This window comes from Rhodnius prolixus, unplaced genomic scaffold (assembly GCF_049639745.1).
Source record: "Rhodnius prolixus isolate KJV_2025 unplaced genomic scaffold, Rpr scaffold_15, whole genome shotgun sequence".
NCBI lineage: Eukaryota > Metazoa > Arthropoda > Insecta > Hemiptera > Reduviidae > Rhodnius > Rhodnius prolixus.
Genome location: NW_027411605.1, coordinates 4946741 through 4966689, shown reverse-complemented (window position 1 = coordinate 4966689; position 19949 = coordinate 4946741). Strand labels below are relative to the sequence as shown.

The following is a 19949-nucleotide window of genomic DNA, read 5'->3' as shown; positions in this document are numbered from 1 at the left end:
GTAAAATTATGGCCGTTCTATATCTCCCACTGTGAACCACGTATTGATATAGAATTTTGTTCCCTTGTACACTTTGTTTTTCTCAATTATAAACTATAGTTATTTTGTGTACAGATCTAAAAAGGTAGAAGATATAAAGGGTTGAAAATTTTTTGGGTCATGAAATTCTGTAAAATTATGGCCGTTCTATATCTCCCACTGTGAACCATGTATTGATATAGAATTTTGTTCCCATGTACACTTTGTTTTTCTCAATTATAATCTATAGTTATTTTGTGTACAGATCTAAAAAGATAGAAGATATAAAGGGTTTAAAATTTTTTGGGTCATGAAATTCTGTAAAATTATGGCCGTTCTATATCTCCCACTGTGAACCACGTATTGATATAGAATTTTGTTCCCTTGTACACTTTGTTTTTCTCAATTATAAACTATAGTTATTTTGTGTACAGATCTAAAAAGGTAGAAGTTATAAAGGGTTGAAAAATTTTTGGGTCATGAAATTCTGTAAAATTATGGCCGTTCTATATCTCCCACTGTGAACCACGTATTGATATGGAATTTTGTTCTCTTATACACTTTGTTTTTCTCAATTATAAATTATAGTTATTTTGTGTACAGATCTAAAAAGGTAGAAGATATAAAGGGTTGAAAATTTTTTGGGTCATGAAATTCTGTAAAATTATGGCCGTTCTATATCTCCCACTGTGAACCACGTATTGATATAGAATTTGGTTCCCTTGTACACTTTGTTTTTCTCAATTATAAACTATAGTTATTTTGTGTACAGATCTAAAAAGGTAGAAGATATAAAGGGTTGAAAATTTTTTGGGTCATGAAATTCTGTAAAATTATGGTTGTTCTATATCTCCCACTGTGAACCACGTATTGATATAGAATTCTGTTCCCTTGTACACTTTTTTTTTCTCAATTGTAAACTATAGTTATTTTGTGTACAGATCTAAAAAGGTAGAAGATATAGAGGGTTGAAAATTTTTTGGGTCATGAAATTCTGTAAAATGATGGCCGTTCTATATCTCCCACTGTGAACCACGTATTGATATAGAATTTTGTTCCCTTGTACACTTTGTTTTTCTCAATTATAAACTATAGTTATTTTGTGTACAGATCTAAAAAGGTAGAAGATATAAAAAGTTGAAAATTTTTTGGGTCATGAAATTCTGTAAAATTATGGCCGTTCTATATCTCCCACTGTGAACCAGGTATTGATATAGAATTTTGTTCTCTTGTACACTTTCTTTTTCTCTATTATAAACTATAGTTATTTTGTGTACAGATCTAAAAAGGTAGAAGATATAAAGGGTTGAAAAATTTTTGGGTCATGAAATTCTGTAAAATTATGGCCGTTCTATATCTCCCACTGTGAACCACATATTGATATAGAATTTTGTTCTCTTGTACACTTTGTTTTTCTCAATTATAAACTATAGTTATTTTGTGTACAGATCTAAAAAGGTAGAAGATATAAAGGGTTGAAAATTTTTTGGGTCATGAAATTCGGTAAAATTATGGCCGTTCTATATCTCCCACTGTGAACCACGTATTGATATAGAATTTTGTTCCCTTGTACACTTTGTTTTTCTCAATTATAATCTATAGTTATTTTGTGTACAGATCTAAAAAGATAGAAGATAAAAAGGGTTTAAAATTTTTTGGGTCATGAAATTCTGTAAAATTATGGCCGTTCTATATCTCCCACTGTGAACCACGTATTGATATAGAATTTTGTTCCCTTGTACACTTTGTTTTTCTCAATTATAAACTATAGTTATTTTGTGTACAGATCTAAAAAGGTAGAAGTTATAAAGGGTTGAAAAATTTTTGGGTCATGAAATTCTGTAAAATTATGGCCGTTCTATATCTCCCACTGTGAACCACGTATTGATATGGAATTTTGTTCTCTTATACACTTTGTTTTTCTCAATTATAAACTATAGTTATTTTGTGTACAGATCTAAAAAGGTAGAAGATATAAAGGGTTGAAAATTTTTTGGGTCATGAAATTCTGTAAAATTATGGCCGTTCTATATCTCCCACTGTGAACCACGTATTGATATAGAATTTGGTTCCCTTGTACACTTTGTTTTTCTCAATTATAAACTATAGTTATTTTGTGTACAGATCTAAAAAGGTAGAAGATATAAAGGGTTGAAAATTTTTTGGGTCATGAAATTCTGTAAAATTATGGCCGTTCTATATCTCCCACTGTGAACCACGTATTGATATAGAATTCTGTTCCCTTGTACACTTTTTTTTTCTCAATTGTAAACTATAGTTATTTTGTGTACAGATCTAAAAAGGTAGAAGATATAGAGGGTTGAAAATTTTTTGGGTCATGAAATTCTGTAAAATGATGGCCGTTCTATATCTCCCACTGTGAACCACGTATTGATATAGAATTTTGTTCCCTTGTACACTTTGTTTTTCTCAATTATAAACTATAGTTATTTTGTGTACAGATCTAAAAAGGTAGAAGATATAAAGGGTTGAAAATTTTTTGGGTCATGAAATTCTGTAAAATTATGGCCGTTCTATATCTCCCACTGTGAACCAGGTATTGATATAGAATTTTGTTCTCTTGTACACTTTGTTTTTCTCAATTATAAACTATAGTTATTTTGTGTACAGATCTAAAAAGGTAGAAGATATAAAGGGTTGAAAAATTTTTGGGTCATGAAATTCTGTAAAATTATGGCCGTTCTATATCTCCCACTGTGAACCACATATTGATATAGAATTTTGTTCTCTTGTACACTTTGTTTTTCTCAATTATAAACTATAGTTATTTTGTGTACAGATCTAAAAAGGTAGAAGATATAAAGGGTTGAAAATTTTTTGGGTCATGAAATTCTGTAAAATTATGGCCGTTCTATATCTCCCACTGTGAACCAGGTATTGATATAGAATTTTGTTCTCTTGTACACTTTGTTTTTCTAAATTATAAACTATAGTTATTTTGTGTACAGATCTAAAAAGGTAGAAGATATAAAGGGTTGAAAATTTTTTGGGTCATGAAATTCTGCAAAATTATGGCCGTTCTATATCTCCCACTGTGAACCACGTATTGATATGGAATTTTGTTCTTTTATACACTTTGTTTTTCTCAATTATAAACTATAGTTATTTTGTGTACAGATCTAAAAAGGTAGAAGATATAAAGGGTTGAAAATTTTTTGGGTCATGAAATTCTGTAAAATTATGGCCGTTCTATATCTCCCACTGTGAACCACGTATTGATATAGAATTTGGTTCCCTTGTACACTTTGTTTTTCTCAATTATAAACTATAGTTATTTTGTGTACAGATCTAAAAAGGTAGGAGATATAAAGGGTTGAAAATTTTTTGGGTCATGAAATTCTGTAAAATTATGGCCGTTCTATATCTCCCACTGTGTACCACGTATTGATATAGAATTCTGTTCCCTTGTACACTTTTTTTTTCTCAATTGTAAACTATAGTTATTTTGTGTACAGATCTAAAAAGGTAGAAGATATAGAGGGTTGAAAATTTTTTGGGTCATGAAATTCTGTAAAATGATGGCCGTTCTATATCTCCCACTGTGAACCACGTATTGATATAGAATTTTGTTCCCTTGTACACTTTGTTTTTCTCAATTATAAACTATAGTTATTTTGTGTACAGATCTAAAAAGGTAGAAGATATAAAGGGTTGAAAATTTTTTGGGTCATGAAATTCTGTAAAATTATGGCCGTTCTATATCTCCCACTGTGAACCACATATTGATATAGAATTTTGTTCTCTTGTACACTTTGTTTTTCTCAATTATAAACTATAGTTATTTTGTGTACAGATCTAAAAAGGTAGAAGATATAAAGGGTTGAAAATTTTTTGGGTCATGAAATTCTGTAAAATTATGGCCGTTCTATATCTCCCACTGTGAACCAGGTATTGATATAGAATTTTGTTCTCTTGTACACTTTGTTTTTCTCAATTATAAACTATAGTTATTTTGTGTACAGATCTAAAAAGGTAGAAGATATAAAGGGTTGAAAATTTTTTGGGTCATGAAATTCTGCAAAATTATGGCCGTTCTATATCTCCCACTGTGAACCACGTATTGATATGGAATTTTGTTCTTTTATACACTTTGTTTTTCTCAATTATAAACTATAGTTATTTTGTGTACAGATCTAAAAAGGTAGAAGATATAAAGGGTTGAAAATTTTTTGGGTCATGAAATTCTGTAAAATTATGGCCGTTCTATATCTCCCACTGTGAACCACGTATTGATATAGAATTTGGTTCCCTTGTACACTTTGTTTTTCTCAATTATAAACTATAGTTATTTTGTGTACAGATCTAAAAAGGTAGAAGATATAAAGGGTTGAAAATTTTTTGGGTCATGAAATTCTGTAAAATGATGGCCGTTCTATATCTCCCACTGTGAACCACGTATTGATATAGAATTTTGTTCCCTTGTACACTTTGTTTTTCTCAATTATAAACTATAGTTATTTTGTGTACAGATCTAAAAAGGTAGAAGATATAAAGGGTTGAAAATTTTTTGGGTCATGAAATTCTGTAAAATTATGGCCGTTCTATATCTCCCACTGTGAACCACGTATTGATATGGAATTTCGTTCTCTTATACACTTTGTTTTTCTCAATTATAAACTATAGTTATTTTGTGTACAGATCTAAAAAGGTAGAAGATATAAAGGGTTGAAAAATTTTTGGGTCATGAAATTCTGTAAAATTATGGCCGTTCTATATCTCCCACTGTGAACCACATATTGATATAGAATTTTGTTCTCTTGTACACTTTGTTTTTCTCAATTATGAACTATAGTTATTTTGTGTACAGATCTAAAAAGGTAGAAGATATAAAGGGTTGAAAATTTTTTGGGTCATGAAATTCTGTAAAATTATGGCCGTTCTATATCTCCCACTGTGAACCAGGTATTGATATAGAATTTTGTTCTCTTGTACACTTTGTTTTTCTCAATTATAAACTATAGTTATTTTGTGTACAGATCTAAAAAGGTAGAAGATATAAAGGGTTGAAAAATTTTTGGGTCATGAAATTCTGTAAAATTATGGCCGTTCTATATCTCCCACTGTGAACCACGTATTGATATGGAATTTTGTTCTTTTATACACTTTGTTTTTCTCAATTATAAACTATAGTTATTTTGTGCACAGATCTAAAAAGGTAGAAGATATAAAGGGTTGAAAATTTTTTGGGTCATGAAATTCTGTAAAATTATGGCCGTTCTATATCTCCCACTGTGAACCACGTATTGATATAGAATTTTGTTCCCTTGTACACTTTGTTTTTCTCAATTATAAACTATAGTTATTTTGTGTACAGATCTAAAAAGGTAGAAGATATAAAGGGTTGAAAATTTTTTGGGTCATGAAATTCTGTAAAATTATGGCCGTTCTATATCTCCCACTGTGAACCACGTATTGATATAGAATTTTGTTCCCTTGTACACTTTGTTTTTCTCAATTATAATCTATAGTTATTTTGTGTACAGATCTAATTGATAGAAGATATAAAGGGTTTAAAATTTTTTGGGTCATGAAATTCTGTAAAATTATGGCCGTTCTATATCTCCCACTGTGAACCACGTATTGATATAGAATTTTGTTCCCTTGTACACTTTGTTTTTCTCAATTATAAACTATAGTTATTTTGTGTACAGATCTAAAAAGGTAGAAGTTATAAAGGGTTGAAAAATTTTTTGGGTCATGAAATTCTGTAAAATTATGGCCGTTCTATATCTCCCACTGTGAACCACGTATTGATATGGAATTTTGTTCTCTTATACACTTTGTTTTTCTCAATTATAAATTATAGTTATTTTGTGTACAGATCTAAAAAGGTAGAAGATATAAAGGGTTGAAAATTTTTTGGGTCATGAAATTCTGTAAAATTATGGCCGTTCTATATCTCCCACTGTGAACCACGTATTGATATAGAATTTGGTTCCCTTGTACACTTTGTTTTTCTCAATTATAAACTATAGTTATTTTGTGTACAGATCTAAAAAGGTAGAAGATATAAAGGGTTGAAAATTTTTTGGGTCATGAAATTCTGTAAAATTATGGCCGTTCTATATCTCCCACTTTGAACCACGTATTGATATAGAATTCTGTTCCCTTGTACACTTTTTTTTTCTCAATTGTAAACTATAGTTATTTTGTGTACAGATCTAAAAAGGTAGAAGATATAGAGGGTTGAAAATTTTTTGGGTCATGAAATTCTGTAAAATGATGGCCGTTCTATATCTCCCACTGTGAACCACGTATTGATATAGAATTTTGTTCCCTTGTACACTTTGTTTTTCTCAATTATAAACTATAGTTATTTTGTGTACAGATCTAAAAAGGTAGAAGATATAAAGGGTTGAAAATTTTTTGGGTCATGAAATTCTGTAAAATTATGGCCGTTCTATATCTCCCACTGTGAACCAGGTATTGATATAGAATTTTGTTCTCTTGTACACTTTGTTTTTCTCTATTATAAACTATAGTTATTTTGTGTACAGATCTAAAAAGGTAGATGATATAAAGGGTTGAAAAATTTTTGGGTCATGAAATTCTGTAAAATTATGGCCGTTCTATATCTCCCATTGTGAACCACATATTGATATAGAATTTTGTTCTCTTGTACACTTTGTTTTTCTCAATTATAAACTATAGTTATTTTGTGTACAGATCTAAAAAGGTAGAAGATATAAAGGGTTGAAAATTTTTTGGGTCATGAAATTCTGTAAAATTATGGCCGTTCTATATCTCCCACTGTGAACCAGGTATTGATATAGAATTTTGTTCTCTTGTACACTTTGTTTTTCTCAATTATAAACTATAGTTATTTTGTGTACAGATCTAAAAAGGTAGAAGATATAAAGGGTTGAAAATTTTTTGGGTCATGAAATTCTGCAAAATTATGGCCGTTCTATATCTCCCACTGTGAACCACGTATTGATATGGGATTTTGTTCTTTTATACACTTTGTTTTTCTCAATTATAAACTATAGTTATTTTGTGCACAGATCTAAAAAGGTAGAAGATACAAAGGGTTGAAAAATTTTTGGGTCATGAAATTCTGTAAAATTATGGCCGTTCTATATCTCCCACTGTGAACCACGTATTGATATGGAATTTTGTTCTTTTATACACTTTGTTTTTCTCAATTATAAACTATAGTTATTTTGTGCACAGATCTAAAAAGGTAGAAGATATAAAGGGTTGAAAATTTTTTGGGTCATAAAATTCTGTAAAATTATGGCCGTTCTATATCTCCCACTGTGAACCACGTATTGATATGGAATTTCGTTCTCTTATACACTTTGTTTTTCTCAATTATAAACTATAGTTATTTTTTGCACAGATCTAAAAAGGTAGAAGATATAAAGCAGTGGTTCTTAACCGGTGTTCCGCGAATATGTTCCAAGTGTTCCGCGAAATTTCAATTTTAAATGTATTGAAATTTAGAAACTTAGGAAAGATACGATAACAAAAAATTGTTCCTTTTTTTTTTAATTTAAATTTAATTTTATGTTCTTGCTAAATACCGAATTTTAAATTCTCTCTCTGTGTTCTCTCATTACAGACCACACAGCGATGGACACTGTCGCGAGTAAGAAGCATCATCTGGTTTCGAACTCATACTTGGACTGTAGAGCTAGTTAAAGTGAAGTAAACTTCTGTGGTCTTCATTGGCGCCCGGGAGCTTTTTTTTTTGTCAGTACACTGTCAACCACAGCACGCAATGTTCTCTCGTTACAGACCACAGAGCGATGGACACTTTTGCCTGTAAGAAGCACCAGCTGGTTTCGAAACCACACATCCATCAATGCGAAAAGATATTGCGTCACCCAATTCTTAACCCAGTTTTAATCTCAAATAAGTATTAGGTAAATGTGATTGTTTCCTGTTTGGTGCAATTGGTTTCGAGTGCGGCAATAAAGTTTAGCGGAAGATCGCGTGAGCTACTTTTTTATTTCTGAATAATTATTAATAATACACGGTCACTTCCGTTATGGACAAAAAAGGGGGAAAAAAAGTAAAAGAATAATGCACACAAAATAAATACACAATTCTATGTCAACAATACTTTGTTTGCAATGGACACATACATAATCTATTATTATTTGTGTTTGGCGTGTAAAATACAACAAAGTTCTACAAAAAGAAACAAACCTTTTTCCGTTTTAAACTGTCAAACATTTATAATTGCTATTGTTGGTATTATTTCCTCTTATTTTTTTAATTTTTTTGGCGGGATGGAGCAAAAAAAAGGCGGGAGAACTTTTGGCGGGAGTCTAGATCAATAAATAGGCCGCCATTGTTTACTGTTTATATATTTATTTAGAATTTTGTTTGGAAAAGTTTTTTTGGGGGGTGGGAAAACATGAAAACAATATAAAATTTAAATAAAGAAATTTTTTGTTATTATATTTAAAGAGATGGCGGAGTTAAATATACGTAAATATATTTTTATAAAAAAAATTAATTTAACAGCTGGTAAGGAAAGTTTTGCAAACCTTTTCAATTTTTTATTTTATTTTATTAAACCGGAAGTATCCGTTTTGTGCCCCCCCCAAAATCTCGTGTGTGTGTGTGTGTGTGAACTAAAACAAAACAAAAAAAAAATCGCAGAAAGCTTCAACTTCCTATTTAGTTCATTTCCGTAAAAACACCAAATGAAGGTGCTCCCATTTCCTAAGAAACATTCACTGTCGTTTTTCCTCTGATACGATTAACATGTTCTCGCGGTGTATGAAAAGATGGCGCAACTAATCCCTAAGGCTAAACGACCATCTTCCCCCCCCCCCACACACAACAGACCTAAGAGGGAACTCCTCTACAATCGTCCCTGCTTTACCGCTATCCACCACGAAAACCTTTCCTCAACTCTGGTGAGCCTGGAGACACAGAACTCCAGACGGGCCGATTCACGATCACGTGGTACCATCTCATAAGAGACTCTTGTCTCCTATTTTAAGGCCTAGAATGGTCACACTGGCCCAGCCATGTCCAGCTCATGACTTACAGGTTTCTCCGCACCCTTCTGATGACCAGCTTGGGCTTACTACACCATTCCAGGTGAGACGGGTTTTCCGTACGGCGTCCCCTATTAGTCGCCTCTTACGACAGGCAGGGGATACCGTGGGACTATTCTCACCCGATCCTACACGGAGCGGATACGATTAACAGCACTAAGTTTCCCAATAAATTAAATATCAATTTTTCCGCTGCAACCATGTAGGAATATTCTTATTACTCAATTAAAATCAGCTGTGTAATGCCCAATTTTACCTCACTAGTGGGGAAAAATTCCCGTTAGTGCCACTTTCCTCACTAGTGAGGTAAAATTGGGCATTACACAGCTGATTTTAATTGAGTAATAAGAATATTCCTACATGGTTGCAGCGGAAAAATGATATTTAATTTATTGGGAAACTTAGTGCTGTTAATCGTATCCGCTCCGTGTAGGATCGGGTGAGAATAATCCCACGGTATCCCCTGCCTGTCGTAAGTGGCGACTAATAGGGCACGTGTACGGGGTATACCATCTTCACCTGGAATGGTGTAGTAAGCCCAAGCTGACACCAGGAGGGTGCGGAGAAACCTATAAGTCATGAGCTGGACATGGTTGGGCCAGTGTGACCATTCTAGGCCTTGAAGTGTCACTTTCCTCACTAGTGAGTGGAAAAACTTTATAGTGCTTCCTTGATATAAGAAGTTTTGTTATTAAATATTTTCTGTAAAACTTTAATAAGCTTATTTAACGTAAATAAATAATTAAAAAACGAATATTAAAAAAATAAAATAAAAATTGAAAGGAATATAGAAATTAAAAATAATATTTTAATAAATAATTAGATATTTTTAATTATAACAGTTAAAAAGGTTACAGTGTTACCTTATAGAAATTTAAAATGGATTCTAGTGATTCCTGTTTAGTTTTTTTTTTTAGTTAATAACCCTAATGGTTGCAGAAAAACTATAATATTTAACTCGAGTGTAAAGTATTTTCCTCACACTCGGCAATTTGCACTTGCACTCGCCTCGCTTCGCTCGCTCGTGCGTGCAAACCCTGCCTCGTGTGAGGAAAAGTACTACTTTCCACACTTGTTAAATAAATAACTATTTCCGCAGCCTGTGCTTTTTTTTTTTAATCAGTCATATGTTTTTTTTTTTTAACATCCGCCACAAATGAAATCGGCCCACAATTCGGAAAATTGTACGATAGTGAAAACTCCTTCTTTTCCGGAATATAATTTAAATTTAAAACAAAATACAATCGTATCGTCAGTGGGCTATTGTTATAATCAAAAAACAAATTAAAATGAACAAGATAAAAATTGTAATTAATGTTACAGCAATAAATTAATAAATAATTGTATTTTGTCATAAAATAAATAAAACGTATCTATTATATTATTACTTTTTTCCAGCCAGTTAAGATTTAGTAAGATTTAATAAATGGAATAAGTTCCAAACAAGGCCCGAGACTGGAGGCGCTCCAGATTAGCCGATGATAAATGCTTCTCTCTTCCGTTTTCAGCTTTAATTTTATAATTTTTAAGATTTATTAGCGAAAACTAAACAAAAGCTTTGCGAAAGCCTCTAATCATTAAACTTTAGCCAGTGTGTAAATAGAACTTGATACGAATTTACAGCGAGGAAAAACAGAAACGAAATAAAATAAAAGCTCTGACCAATTAAAAAAAAGTTGTTCGCTACATTTTCTCTGCTCATTCTTGCGTGAAAATTTGGCCCTTTCAGGTTTCCCAAAAATTATACCACTTGGTTATTGAATTAGATATTTATTCCATAAATAAATTCCACCTTTATTTTATTTATTTATTTTTTTTTTTGCCTAAAAGAAAACTGTTTTATATATATATAAATTAATGGAAAGCTTTCATACAGAGAGGGAAATGTTTATATGTTTTAATTTTCAATTTCCAAAGGGGTTTAAAATAAAAAAAAAATACTTTTTCCAGGGGAAGGGATTTCCAATTCCAGACTAGCAGGGTTCAGCTCCCGTACATATCCTTGGTCTATTTTAATTTATCCCTTTTTTACCCTTCTCTTTAACGTTGTAGGTGATCCCCCGCGATTCCAACGTTATTCAAGGGGAATTCAGACATACCAATTACTGAAAGAGAACATACTCTCCCAAATCCAAGGAATTCAGGATCCTGGACTTTTACAAGAGCTCGGTACAGCGAGTTCTCAAAGGAGTTGTTTTGTGGTAAGCTTCCATATATATGGTTACATTTCAAGGGCTTGCCATCACAGGGCAGAGACAGGCAAAGGAGTTCATAACGGGGCTATTCGCCAAGGCTGCTGACTGCAGAATTAATCCGTCAAGGCCGCGTGGGGCTATAAGAATGATTGTAGGCCTATTAACTGGCCGGCCACTGCAGGCTCAGAAAATACATGCATCATCGCATGAGCCTGGCAGATGATAGCCTTTGAACGTTCTGTCAGAAAGAGGAGGAAACGGCACTGCACGTGTTGTGTCAGTGTAAGGGGCTGGTCTGGGCTAAGGATGTTACTTCTCGGGGGAGGGGAAAAACCAAGGCCTGGTGAGCTTTACCCAAGAGTCGCTCTCCAGCATCAAGAGTCTGATCAAATAGGACAGGTCTGGAGGGTGAGCATTAGAGTTTAGGGGAGCCACAATAGATCCAAAGGGGTCGCAGTGGCGTAAGCCTTAAGGGCCGCCATATTAGAATCTAATCAAACTCGTATAATGTTGGTACTAAGTGTTAAGTATATGTTCAGAGTTAGGGGTTAAATGTATAAGTTAAAACTTTCAGAAATAGTGAGATTGAAGTTCTAGAAGGGACTTCAAAATCACTTCCGGTCAAAAAAAAAAAAGGAAACTTCATAAATTTAGCACGATCGAAATACTTCCGCTTAGGATGTGTAAGCGAGCTGTTAATTCATTCAAGATGTGAAGCAGGAAGAAGAGAGTAAAAACCCTCTGCCGTGGATAAGCGAGCCAGATTTCTCCAGTTTCAGGAAAAAAACCTTCCGTCCAAAAAAGAACAGGATAAATAATGTGGAAGAAGGACGTGACTCCTAGTTACTCTTTTAGCCTCTTACACACCCACACACCCCTGCTTCCTGGACACGGCCAGCTAGGTGGAGATTAAACTGGTAAAATTGGATGGTTGTACTCCAATGAAGGAAGAACAGTACCATGGAATCCTTCCCGAAAGTTGTAGAGGGAATCTGGTATGAAAAAAAAAGGAAGAAGTGATCATTCTGGATTGTAGACGGACGCAGTTGGAGGCGGCTCAGAAAGAGTGAAAACGGAAGATAGTGACAGGAAATTGTGAAAAAACAGAGTACACAAGTTTCTCTCTTCCGCTGGGCCAGGCTTACTCGAATATTGAAACAAAAGAAGAAGAAGAAAAAAAAAGAGGAAATAAGTGGCCTTGGATAAGTAGCTTCCGCCTGGTGTTGGCCAAATCTCAGATGGAGGGGATTTTCCCGTTGAGTCAGTACTTTTAAAGAGAGAGTAGGGAAGAAGAAAAAAGTAAGGGGAAAAAACCCTCCGTCTGGAGAAAACAGTCTGGCCCGGAAAAACGAGGAGAAAAGTGCCAATTACTCTTGTAAAGGCATTAAGCTGCTAAAGATTTATCAGAGGGCGGCGGAAGCCCCAGGGTGAACCGCAGCCAATCCTGCCCTCTCCCCGTCCCGCACCGACATTGCAGGACTCGGCCGTACTATTCCTCTACCCTAGTTTTGTGGTAACCACAAAATAATGAAGACAAATTTGATACCTTTATTTTTTTGGTATAGGTTAAAAAAAATAAATTCCATCCTAACATTTATTTCCAGTTATTTATTTATTTTTTTATCGTGTACTTTATTTTCTATTTTTACAAGATATGTGACATCACTATATAGCTGTCATTTGTTTAGGTGAAGTTAGAAATAGTTTCCGGTATCCGGCTCCTGGGATAAAATATTATATTGAAAATATTTTGCCCACAATTTATTTCTTTTTTCTCATTTAATCTTCTACAAAATAAGCAAGTATCGTGATGAAAGGAATCGGTCAATTTGGAGTTGTCAACGGTAATACGCCACGATAGCCGAGTGGTTAAAATACTTGACCCGCAAAGCTAAGATGTATTACGGTACTAGTCTATATAAGATGTATTACGGTACTAGTCTATATTCCCAATGGTTAATAAAAGAAATTTACAGTAAAGTATGTTAGGCGGTTGTAGGCTAGACCCTCAAAGCTAAGATGCATTGCGGTACTAGTCTATATTCCCAATGGTTAATGTGAGAAATTTATAGTAAAGTATGTCAGGCAGTTATAGGCTAGACCCGCAAAGCTAAGATGTATTGCGATACTAGTCTATATTCCCAATGGTTAATATGAGAAATTTATAGTAAAGTATGTCAGGCAGTTATAGGCTAGACCCGCAAAGCTAAGATGTATTGCGATTCTAGTCTATATTCCCAATGGTTAATATGAGAAATTTATATTAAAGTATGTTAGGCAGTTATAGGCTAGACCCGCAAAGCTAAGATGTATTGCGATACTAGTCTATATTCCCAATGGTTAATATGAGAAATTTACAGTAAAGTATGTTTGCTAGTCACCTCCGACCACGACACCTAATTGATAGTTTGACGTAAAGCCCGCCTGAAAAAATAGGCAATTACTCTACTATTCATTTTGTGGTCCCCTTAGACAGAAAAAGGAAGTGGTATTTAACATTTTTTGTGAGTTTAGACTCTTGAGGGTAAGAGGTAGTCGTGTGAGTGTACAAACCGGATGTTTCCCCAGCATCCCAATCAATTCCTTTTTAAATAAACATGAAATGTGAGAAAATGTGCAACTACTGAAAATTTGTCATTTTCTTTGAATTAAAAAAAAGAAGCGTTTTTATTTAATTACCAAATGTTCCAAATACGAGGTTTCATCAGGTTCTTACAGATGATTGTAATAGTGGAGTGATGCCTCTGCCTTCTGTTGTCCGATTATATTGTAATTTATCTCATGCAAAAAAGAGTTTGGGGAAATATATATATATATATATATATGTATATATTTCAGCACAATTTGAGTTTGAGTTTAAATATACTCACTGGTATCAATGAAACGAAACGTTCCTTGGAAGCCGGTAGAATTGTTGGCTTCACCGCCAGAATGCAGTTCCAACGTTAGTACTGATCCAGCGCTGTATAAAAATGGTGGTGTTGTTGGTAGTGTTCCACAGAGTAATCCAGACCATGGACTCTCTTCATTAACTTCTGGCCGATCTAGATTTAGATAGACCCTTACATAATCACCTTGGCTACAACTGTAACATAAGAACATTACATTGGGCATTAAGGAATAGCTATTAAGAAAGAAAGTAAAGCTAGCTAGCAAGAAGTAGAAGAACTGCAAGTGATCTGTTATCCTCGTTTCTTTATTAAGACGATGGATTGCTCATCATTCTCCAAGTAGAAAACGCTGAAGAAGAATAAACAAGCAGAAACTCACATAATCAACCACTATCAATCTTAACCTTCAATCGCTAGAATGTCGAATTCAGTTTTTTAAAGTAGTAGTTGCAAAAGTGCGGAGCTGGGTCATCTCTTTCTTCCCCACTCATCTAAGAAAATAAAACTGAAGTTTTGTTATACAACCCTCATTTTCCATTATTATGTTACCTTACAATTTATCAACTAACTCCTATTTCTTTTACAGCTACCTTATCTATTCAACAAAGCTATATAGCTTTTTACTCACTAATCTCATCAATATCACACTCTATGCTCTCTTGATCAACCATCATTCATTCGCTCCTACACCATAAGATGTTCCAAAACGATGTTACCCTTACAGCTGTATTAAAGAAACTGATTTCCCAATCAAGTTCTTATGAGCTCCAGTTATCAGGAGCAAGTATCAGGAGAATTGCATAACCTCTAATGGCACACTTTAATAAAAGAAACATTGCCTTTTTTTTTTTTTGGAGTGACCACCGCCTTTCTTGAATGTATAACTTGAACTGTGATATTTGTTGATGATGTAAACCATTGTACAACGTTAAATAATTAATTATTTAAAGATAGCAACCAAATAAAATAGAATTTTACTTCAACAACACTTCCGAGAACTTCCTTGGTAAAGCATAATTAACATCATGAACGAACATAGATATACATGTACATAATAATAAAGGAAGAGAATTATTCAAAGTAACTAAGAACAAATGAGAAGTAGTACAAAGGAAGGATCGTTATGAGCTCCTGTTGCTACAGGAGAGCAGAGTAAATAACCAAGGATAAAGGCTTAAGGACTTAGTTTAGAAGAAGTGGTAGTTGTAGTTTTAGTTATAATAGAAGAAAGAAGATATCCTAGTACTGTCTTAGAACCCTAAGATACTGTTTATATAACAGTAGCTGAGTGTGACGTCATTTATAACTAAACTATAAAGAGAAGTAATTACGGAAGTTTGTTAAAGGTTAGCTAGCGAAATGACTGTTTGGTGAGTGATAAAGAGAGAGAGAGAGGATATAGGCGTGGGGGTCAATAAAAGAAAAGACAAAATGTTAAATCCAGTTTTTTTTCTTTTTTAAAGTAGTCGCAAAAGGGCGGAGCTGGGTCATTTCTTTCTCCCCCATTTCTCCTTTTTCATTATTATATTACCTTACAATTTATCAACTAACTCCTCCTCTTCTTTTCCAACTACCTTATCTATTAAACCAAGCTAATTAGTTTCTCACTAACTAATCTTTTTAATTAAATTCCATTCATATTAAAAGTTTTACTACTTATATAAAACTATAATATTTAATACCACAATTTTCCCGCTTCAAGCGCTACCTATTTGTACAAGATTTCATGGAAATATTTCATGATAGAAAAACCCAATGAATACAATGTAAGTGCCTCCTATGATTTGTTTTTTTTTTAAACATGGAATACTTACTTTAAAGAAAAGTTACACACACACTCTCACGCTAGTGCTGTAATTTTTATTTTGAACATTTTCCCAGGAAAATTCCATTAAGGGCACTTTAGAGCGAGTAGTTGGGCTTTCCTTAAAATGTACTATTTTAGTGAGAGATACGAGATCTTATCGCTTATAAAAAAAAAAAAAACTCTTGTACTGTTCCGGAGAAGTTAAAATATAAAAGTTTACAGCTGACTGTGGCTGGTGATGGACAGTGTTGTCTGTAACGAGAGAACAACTGTAAGGAGCACGAAAAAAAAACTGAAAACGCTCCAGGCGTTTTAAAAATAGTAGTCGCAAAAGGGCGGAGCTGGGTCATCTCTTTTCCCCCTTTATTATTATGTCAGATGTTTGTTGAGCCTTAAATTTAAATGAATAAATGATTCAAATGTGCGGGATGGAGAAAAAAATGAGCTCAAATTTAAGTGAATCGTAGTAAGAGGAAGTTGTGTGAGGGTACGTACTAAATTGTTTTTTGCTGAGAGAATATTTTGTCGGTCACAGAATAATTAATTCCAGTCTAGAAATAGTAGAAAACATTTCTCCACTAGAATTGAGGTTAAATTGTTAGTAAATAGATAAGGAGGGGAGATGCGCAGTCGGCAAAGGAGAAGAAGGATGCGTCGTACCCAATGTATCAGCAAAAGTGGATAATGGATTCATCCATTCGTACATAATTAGTATATAATGCAGAACTAGGGGCGCCAGCTGAACGCTGGCAGAGCTGTACAGAAGTCGCTTGACGGTGTGCTACCCGCACAGTCACAAGCCATTGTTCTTCGCCTGTCAGCAGACACAAGTATATGGCAGAACAAGGCATTAAATAATGGATATTATTCTGTTGGCCGGAAGTGGGCGCAAATCTAAGCAAAAAGTAAAAAACAAATAGGTCAACTGAGAAATACAATGTATATAGGATGCTGTACTCTTTTTTTCATCTACCTTCCCCTCTCCAATGGTACTTCCGGTTTCAAAACTCAAAATAGAGAATCCGCACGATAGTGATTCCCATTCTAAAGAGGGTTAAGAGATAGTAAAATAATTTCTTTAAGATCGTTATCATCGGGTACACTGGACTTTTCTGGAAGCTCAAGACCATCTTTCAAGCCACATATTTCCTCATTTTGAAATCATACTTGACTGGCAGACATTTTAGAGTGAAGGTAGGAACTATTCTTTCTCCATTCGGCCAAGCTGACGCTGGAGTTCCGCAAGGCGCAGCATACTAGGCCCCATTCTTTACACAATCTACTCCTCAGACATAATCTACACATCCTCAAACTACTCTTCTCACCTATGCTGACGATACTGCCATCTTATCTACTAACAAAGATCCATTAATAGCTCGTAGAAACCTTCAGTCTTACCTCACCTCCTTAGAAAAATGGTTCAAAAAATGGGCTATCAAACTGAACGAAACAAAATCTCAAAACATTACTTTCACTCTTCGACGCATCACTCTTCCTCCTGTCTTTTACAATTTAATTCCTTTACCAGTAGTCAACGTAGTCCGCTACGTTTTACCTTGATAGAAGACTTACATGGAACCCTCATATTCGACTTAAGAGAACAGAACTCAACAGACGCTTCCGACAACTGAAAAGACTACTCGACAACAAAAGACTTATATATTTAAGTATATTAAAGCCATTCTGGGCTTATGGCATGAAATTGTGGGGTTCAACCCATGTTCCAGAGTCCTTGTAGTCTAATATTCCTCGCTCCTTTCTACGTGTCACCAATCCAAACCATTCACACAGACTGAACATTCCTTTCGTGCAGCACAAGTTGCTGAAAACACGATACAGAAACTACCATCTTAACATTCCAAACACATCACAATCCCACTTGTACAACAACTTATCTTCCAGAAAATTTCCAAGACAACACTTCTAGGACAGTTTTAAAAGGCAGTGTGGCCTCGGCGATCTCCTCTCTGATGAAGAGAGTCAGTAGGATGTTATTGGAGTGTTACCGCTGGGTAACTTCTCCACTCTGATATGTGTGATATGTTGCTTATTGTTACCCTTGTTGCTTATAAAGCAAAATGCGTTGATTGTAACTAAATAAATGATTAAAAAAAAAATATCGTTATCTCAGAAATCTAAGGTGTTCTTTTCTCCGACTTCACGACGGACCACGGGATTAGGATTTGAGAACACCATTGACTTACTGCACCATTTTGAAGAACAAAAACCTACAAAATATATTCTTATTTTGAACCCGACCAGTAAGAACAAAATGTTGCAATTTGCATAGTTTGGTTTTCGTCTAAAATGCATGTGACTTAAATAAAGTTGCCAAATTATTTGACCAAAATGGGTGTACAACTTTCTCTGCTTTCGTAATATTTACTGATAACTTTAAAGATAACAAAGTGATAATTTTAGGAAGCTGGGAATGTTTATCTACTCTGTGAACCTTTTAGCTTTACCACTAAATCTACATCATCTGTACGAAGGTTAGTATTTGTGCAAATACTGAACTATACGTACGTCCTGTAAATATGGCGCTAGATATGATGTACAAATTACCTGAGCAAATATTAGCGGCACTTTATGCAATGTATGGCCCTTAATCAGCCCTTCGCTCTCCGTGTATTACCTAGTGTTCCGCCAACATTTAAATACAAAATTTATCATTTTGATAATTTCTCAAACCGAATATCATGATAAAATTTTGTGAAATGAAATTTTGATTGGAGTATTTTACACTCAATATTTTAAGTGTAACTGAATTCGAAAAGTTGCTTTTATTAGTACAAGATGTACAAACCAAATATCTTTTAACTATTGTCTCGGAGAAGCTACGATTTTCGTTTAAGTTTTAATCATCAGCTGTCGTCACAATCTATCGATTGTATATAAAACATTAGTGTAAAATAGTGACAGTGAATATAATAAGGTATTAGAATAAAAAATATATAATGTCGGCCTATACGCGTCGAAAAGCCAAAACCAAATACAGAGATTGTATGCGGTTGGAAAGGGCTCCTCAAGACCAATCGAATGGTAATAATGACCGAGCGGATCAACGACGGTGTCGGTACATCTGCAGCTGGGGCGGTTGAAATTATGCAAGTGGATGATGAAATCGCTTCTACATCGACAACGGACTGTCTAGGCATAGATTGTGTTCGATCGTCGATTTGTTTCCTTGATTTCATCCTAAATACATAAATAAAAATATTTTAAATGAAAAATATAAACGTATTCACGTCCATGACAGCGTTTTATTTTTACAGATATTTTTCACTACGATTTTTTTTTATTTAAACTTCCTGTAGCCAATCACCAGACACATAAATCTACAACTTTTTACTGGAAACAGTTCCCTCCCAAGGAATCCGACGATAACGAGTAACTTCTAAGAGCCTTTGAATATTTTTCTAAAGTGATAAGACATAAATGATGATGTGTGTATCTCAACTTAAGGCTTAACATAGGCTCAGGCCTAAAAACTCTAGTCCTGCATTCCATACAAGTATTACAACAATATGACACTTCCCAAACTCAACTTCTAGATTGCACGAGAATTAACTTATAACAGCTGCACTCTGTACAAAGTCTAACTTTTCTGATCTTTACTACGTGTTATCATCTCTTAACTTATTTCTTCCATTGTTTTATTTGTCCACGATCCTAGATTCGATATTGTATTTCCTACAATGAAATGATAAGATTACAATTTGTGATGTACATTCCTCTGTTTACCATTAATTTTTGTTTAAATGATTTGAAGTCTGTTCAATATATCAGGAAGCCAAAATGAAATTTTAAAAAATTCAAAACTACATATGTATACCTCTTACGCAACACTTTATTAGGATTTAAATATTTGAAACCCAAAATGATAGTTTTGCTAAAGAATCCAATTTTGGTCAAAACAAATCTTAAGTTATGTTTTGGTCCTTACTTCCTTTCAACGATTTTCCTGTGAAGGTTCAAAGTAATCACAATAGAATAAAGA

General features: G+C 34.0%; 1 protein-coding gene across 3 annotated transcripts in view; it reads right to left on the bottom strand.

The window, feature by feature from the left end:
• LOC141454897 (suppressor of lurcher protein 1-like) overlaps nucleotides 1-19949 on the bottom strand; it is a 434339-nt gene that overhangs the window by 130193 nt on the left and 284197 nt on the right. For all 3 annotated transcript variants that reach the window (XM_074129590.1, XM_074129592.1, XM_074129591.1), the window contains exon 4: nucleotides 14122-14336. In XM_074129590.1, coding sequence (XP_073985691.1) covers nucleotides 14122-14336 — 215 coding nt within the window. The remainder of the gene's footprint in view (nucleotides 1-14121; nucleotides 14337-19949) is intronic.